Genomic DNA, 6,442 nt, shown 5'->3' on the forward strand with positions numbered 1-6,442 from the left:
TTTGCTAGTGTTAATCCCACTTACCCTCCTTGCTCTGTTGCCATGGATATGCTATTCCTATGGCAACTAGAGGCCTTTGCGGATGGCCTCGGGCCCTGACCGCAGAGGACTCTGAACCTTTCATTCAAAATTCTCTTCAAGCTCATAGATGAATCACATTAACAGTACATATATACTCTCTATCGCTCTCCTTCTCCCCATGCTCTGTTGAGAGTAGCTGTCATAGCTACGTACCTCACTTACACATTCCACGTGTGTGAGACCACATAGCTGTTTGTGACTCCACATTTATTCTTCTAACATCACACGGCACGATGCCTGATAAGCTTCTGATGGTATCAAAATGTAATTTGATAGGTAGGTAGGCCTACATTGAATTAGACACGCTTTCCTGGCTACTTGATAGCCTACAGTTTGCCAGTGTGTTTGGCGTGTTGCCTCGCCAGTCGGAAGGAGGGGGGTCAGCTGTGATCAGATTTATTGCGTAGCCTACGTGTCTGCCACTGTCATAAGAGTGAATGCCACAAGCTTTTACATTTTTGGCAGTGTTGGAAACCTGAGCTCCATCTTTAAAGATGCATGAGAAGTCTTGAGCAGTGAAGAACGGAGACGGACGCATTGACAGAGAAAGTGTTCCTTTATCAGTGAGAGTGGCAGAAGGGAGGGGCCACAGTCCATGCAGGTGACACTGGAGCTGGAGGTGGCTGTGCTGAGGGCCCCATGTCAAAGTAGCGTATCTGTCTACAGGTGTGTCGCGGGTCGGTCCTTGCGTGCGTGTGTCCGGAAGCTGGGCAGCACGGGGCGGGCCTGCACGCCTGCTGAATGAACCCAGTCAGTATAGGGGAGTACCATGGCTTGCGGGTGGCCGCCGCTATGCTCTGCATCGTGGCGGGCTGCATCCTCATCGGGGTGTCCAGGGAGTGTGATGCTGATGCTGTCGGGGGCATCTTCTTGGGAATAGGGGGCCTGGGTGAGTGTTTGTGAAATGTCCATTTCAGAATCAACTGACACACTTTCATCATGGTTACCGGTACTTGTGGCAGGTGTTGTGTCCTAATTGCTGATTTCTTTTGCCAGACTTTTATCTCCCAGGACTTTCAATTATCTTATTTTCTTAATTTCTTATGCCATATAGAACTTACTTTGGGCCTGTAGTAGTGACCTGAATAATATTATATCTGAGGTATTATATCTGATACCTGATGGTATTGTGTGGTTTGAGGAAGGTATATGGCTCATATGATTGAGGTTGAAAATGAAAACCAAATATTTATGAAAATACACGTGAAAGATCAGTGGCCAATGCTATTTTCCATCAACCTACCATTGAAAAACACACCTCAGTGACCATGCGTTCATTTGATACAACATGGTAACTGAAGTCGCCTGATAGCGTATAGGGGGCAGTGCATTCATCTGGTCTGCCAAGGCAAGGATTACATGGAGTTCTTTGTCAGAGACTAAGTGCATAATGGTTTTTGATCTACGGTATATAAAATGTTTTTATGTGTGGTAGATATCTCACTGTAGTATCTCATCTTTATATTACAAATGATCTGCTCAACTAAATGAATATGCAAAGTGAAAGAAAGATCAACCAGATTCTCAAGGGAAATAAAAGTTGAGTTAGGTTGGTGCTTCGAGGATCAACGGGAACCAACATTTGAAAAAAAGGAGCGATCCGAGCACTCAAAAAAGAATAATGGAGGAGAGGGCCATAAAATCAAGGTACTTAATTTATTACAAAATGTTAATAAAAAGTCAAAATGTTTGGACCAGCAACTGGTCTTCAAGTATGCTTGAGATATTTTGTCAAGATTGAGTCTATCCATGCATGTTTTTTATTTGCCATATACGTCTCGAGGCACAGTATATGAATTTTGATGACAAAAATAAATGGATTCCACTACATGGTGGCACAGGAGTAAATGAGCATTGGGGCACAACACTGATCTCATGTAGTTATACGGGAAGCCATTTTCCTCAGCTCTGTCTTCAATGGGACTCTGGGGAAATTTGATGCCAGTTTAAGGAAACTAATCTTGCATCCTCCCAGCACGCTGCTGTTTCCTCAACTTTTATTAAAGGGGATATTTCACTTTCAAACATGCTTGAGAGGTCATTTTAGTCCACTCTGGCTTTTGTGTGCACCCTGACAGTTTTTAAGTTGCTTGTTTCAGAATTCACTTATTTGATATTCATGTTAACAGGCCCTTCCTACACTTCAGGCTTTCCTGCATTATTTCTGGAAATACTTGTTTTCCCAAGGTTCTTTTCACTGTTTAGCCTTGCTAGTTCTATTCTTTTATTTGTGAAAAGTGTAAAAAAAATGATCTGAATAGCATTTACATAACAACACCTTTGCAAATGCTGTTCTCACTGGCAATGTTCTAACAAATTACTGACAATCCACTTTCAGTGGATCATTCATGTATATTATTAAAGGTATATTCAGTGATTTCACTCAAAAAACCTTAGGTTTCGTTTTTGGCTGGGACCTAAGCCTTTCATCCAATCAGGATAGAGAGCCAAAAACGAAACCTAAGGTTTTTTGACCCCCAGGGGTTAACTGGGGACAGGGAGGAACTCCTTATATGGTCAGCACACTCTATAGTAGAGAGGATTATCACAACAAAACAAAAAAATAAGTGATATTTGAATTAAGTGAAATCACTGAATATACCTTTAACTATGTTCGACTAATTTAAAACATGCATGCCTGGTTCTGGTGCTAATGTGTGAGGGGCCATGCTTTATTTCATGTAGGGGTGTGGTGGGTAACAACAACATAAAAACTGGTTGCACACAAAATCCTGAGTAGACGTCAAATGACCCCAAACATGTTTGAAAGTGAAATATGAAATATCCCTTTAATTATCTGGTTTGGAAGACACTGGTTGAATGTCAGTTTTTTGTGCTATTTGTTATGAGGCAAATTTAGTAATAGTAATAATTTAATTTAATTTAACTGATCATCAACTTATACAAGATAATGAAAAATAATCAACATACCCTGCAATCGATTAAACTGTCCCATTGTTAGAATTAAAGTGGTCTGAGAAAGTAAGTCTCCTATTGGTTACTGAAAGAGAGTCAACTTTTATAAACATTTGGTGTTAGTTAGCTCCATTTGGAACCTCTATAGGCCTATCTACGCTACTACACTTTAGCTTCAAGAAGCGTAGCAGCGTAGATATAGATATAGAGGTTCCAAACGGAGCTAGGTGTTAATTTGTCATCTATTAAATCAACCTTTTTGTGTCTTGCAGCCCTGCTCATATCTGTATATCCCTTCATAAAAGCCTGGCTTAACCTCAACAACATGATGCCAATGTTTGGTAATTAAATTCCCTTCTTCATTATTTGCCAATTAAAAATAGCCAACATTATAGCTTAATAGACAAATGTGGAAAAATGTAATATTTACATAAAGAAAATCAATCTCTTCCATCCATGTCAAAAGCCACCATGAGACTCAATAGTTTTCCATCACAGGGAACAGAGTGCGGCCTCAGCCTACTGGACCTGAACTACCAGCAGAAGCACTGAGACGGGAAGGTGACATTGTTGTAGTATGAAATAGTTCGTATAAATTAGGTTTAGGATAAGATAAGATAAGATCTCTTGGGGGAAATGCAGGTGTTATAGCAGCAACAGCAGTGGTGAAACTTAGGATAGGTGCAGGTAAGAGTAAGTCAAGAGCCAAACCTAGATAGATAAGAACTACAAATGGTGGAGATAATATCTCCACCAGGTCAGGTGACCTACTCACGGCTGTGTAACTCATGTGATGCTGCCATCAGAACCTGAGGAAGCTGAGGGGAGAAATTGTTGTTTCAACCCTATGGTTAAAATGAAAGTGGAGGTGTGCTCAATATGCCCCCTCAACATGTGCTTTTTGCAAAAGATTTAATTACTCCTAGTCCATTTTGTGTTGACATTGTGTTTTATGCAATGTAATATTTTATGAAAGGTTGATCTGTTCTCCTATTCTCAAAGGAACTCAGAGCCAGCTAAACCTGGAACGTTCTAAGAGCCGTTTGGGAACCTTTGTGGAAGGAGGCCCAGCGGCTGAGGCCAACCCTGATGAGGGGTATGACACACAAACACATGCAACACAACACACATACACTATAACATGTTGACATATTGCAAACATGCGCATGCGCACACTCACACACACACACACACACACACACACACACACACACACACACCAGTATGGAATGGTTAATTGTGACTTTAGAAGTTTCCATTGATGCACGTTAGTATGCTCAAGCTGTTATTTCATACCTACAAGGTCATGGTACCCCAGAGTCTGTTTTTGTCATGATGACCCAGAGTCGTTTCTGTGGCACTCCAAAATAATGGGATGATTTGTGCTCCTTGGATGTGACGTGGCCTGCTTTTATCTCACAACGTACTATTTTGCTTCTCTGCAAGGGTCAAATACTTACTGCAGCATTATCTGCGGCGATAGCTCTCAAAGATTGCTTTCTAATGGGATTCAGTGGCAAATTTGTTCTATATTTATTACAGCTTGTGTGAATCTGCCATGAAAGGGGCACATGTTTGCTTGAGAAGAAATAATAGATTTACCATGAGGCAGTTTTTAGAGTCTACTGATCAGATTATGTTCAAGCACTACTATTTCTATCAGTCATATTTCCCCTTTTGAGGACTGGACTTTAACTCATCATTTCTGCCTCTGCTCCATTGTGTCTGGCAGATGACGATTGGTTGAGGGTCTCAGAGAAGAAGAGGATAAACTTGTGAGTCCCATGTATTATGGAGATTTTTATAACAACAAAAGCTCCAGAACAACAACCAGAATAGTTCATAAGATAATAGTGATAATAGATAATCTGCATTTCTATTACTTACTTAAGAAATGCCACTTCCTATAAGTTAAAGAATATATATATATATCAGAGTGTAAAAACTAAACAGCGTGCCACCTGACCCAGACTCATGTAACAGCACCTCCATCTTGGTTGTGTGTACTGTGGGCATACCGTCATACTTGTCTACTTTTTCTACTAGTTTCTCGGTTTTTAACCACAGTTTTCTTCAAGGGTATTGAATATATCAATGGTTCTCAACCTGTGGGTCGGGACTCGGGATGATTTTTTCCCCAGATGACAATAAGTGACAATTTAAGGACTATTAAGACCTTTATAATACCTAAAAATATATATAAATCAAATATTGGCCAAATTGTCAAATAACGCAAGGCGTTGTGAGCTTATAGATCTATTATTTTCGCAATATTTAAATTCTTAATTGAACGCCTCGACTCCTACATTCCAAGTGCTTATCAGGGTGGGGGGTCCCCAGTTAAAATTCAGATTATTTTGGGGGTCACGGCCTGAATGGGTTGAGAACAGGTTGAGCACTTTTGCACATGGAGTACGCAATGGAGTCGGTATGACCACTCTGATGAGTACACACATTCATCATGGTGGGGCGGCACGTTGTACGTGATTCATACTTGGTTGTGCGCCATGTCGCATAGCGAAAATAGCCTCGTTAGCTCACACAACTAAGTATAAATGACCCGTTACACAGGCACACAATGATCTGCAATCATGTCACAGTGGATTTTGTTGCCAGGTAACCCAGATTCTAGACTGAGTTCATTCCTTAGTCCTGACAGGGTCTTTTATCCACCTTGCAGGACATTAACGACTGCATCTTTTTGCAGTGGTGTAAAAGTAACCAAGTACTTAAGTATACATTTGAGGATTCTTTACTTTACTTATAATTTTCAATTTCCAGTAAAATTACTTCTATTCCACTACATCTCAGAGGTAAATAGTAGGCTATACCTTTTACTCCACTACAATTATTTAAAAAAGTAGTTACTTTTATTATTACAAAACATGCATTAACCACTTCATCCCTATTTGAAAACAGATCTACAAGCTTGTAGATCATTCGTGTATACTCAAACATACAAGCTCTCTTCCTCACACTCCCTCTTATACTTTTCTCTCATGCCTAACTCATGTACTGTATGTTTTGTTATGTTGCAGGACATCCTCAGACATGCCGGACGTCTTATCTCAGAGGAAACCTTAGCAGTCACCTTCTGAGCCATGATGTCATCTGTCTCAGCCATGATGTCATCTGTTAGCAATGACCTGACCTTTCCTGACCTCACCTGGCAATTGACCATATTCACACAGCGGGCATTTTGGTTTTACAGAAATGACCAGTGGTGGACATTAACATTTACTTGAGTATTGTACTTATGTTTTTGAGGGTTTCTTTGTTGTTGCAAATAATGACTCTACTATTTCTATTTAAATAGAAATATTGTACTTTTGACAACATACAATTTCTAGGAAGGGACTCTTGGGACCCCCATTTCAAATAATAGTGAAAATAGACTATCTACAAGCTCACAACGCATCGCGCACACATTTGTGAGCTTGTAGAT

The 6,442-nt window shown here is 40.3% G+C and overlaps 1 protein-coding gene across 1 annotated transcript; it reads left to right on the forward strand.

Annotated features, from left to right (window-relative positions):
- Positions 1-822: 822 nt before the first annotated feature.
- kncn (kinocilin) lies at positions 823-6,206 on the forward strand (the record flags this gene model as incomplete). Its single annotated transcript, XM_083781164.1, has 5 exons — positions 823-970; positions 3,270-3,338; positions 3,496-3,558; positions 4,000-4,093; positions 6,036-6,206. 5 exons carry the CDS (start codon positions 823-825, stop codon positions 6,079-6,081), a joined length of 420 nt encoding a protein of 139 aa, XP_083637290.1. The 3' UTR covers positions 6,082-6,206.
- Positions 6,207-6,442: the final 236 nt, after the last annotated feature.

Source organism: Protomyctophum parallelum (assembly GCF_964188405.1).
Source record: "Protomyctophum parallelum genome assembly, chromosome: 14".
NCBI classification, from domain to species: Eukaryota; Metazoa; Chordata; class Actinopteri; order Myctophiformes; family Myctophidae; genus Protomyctophum; species Protomyctophum parallelum.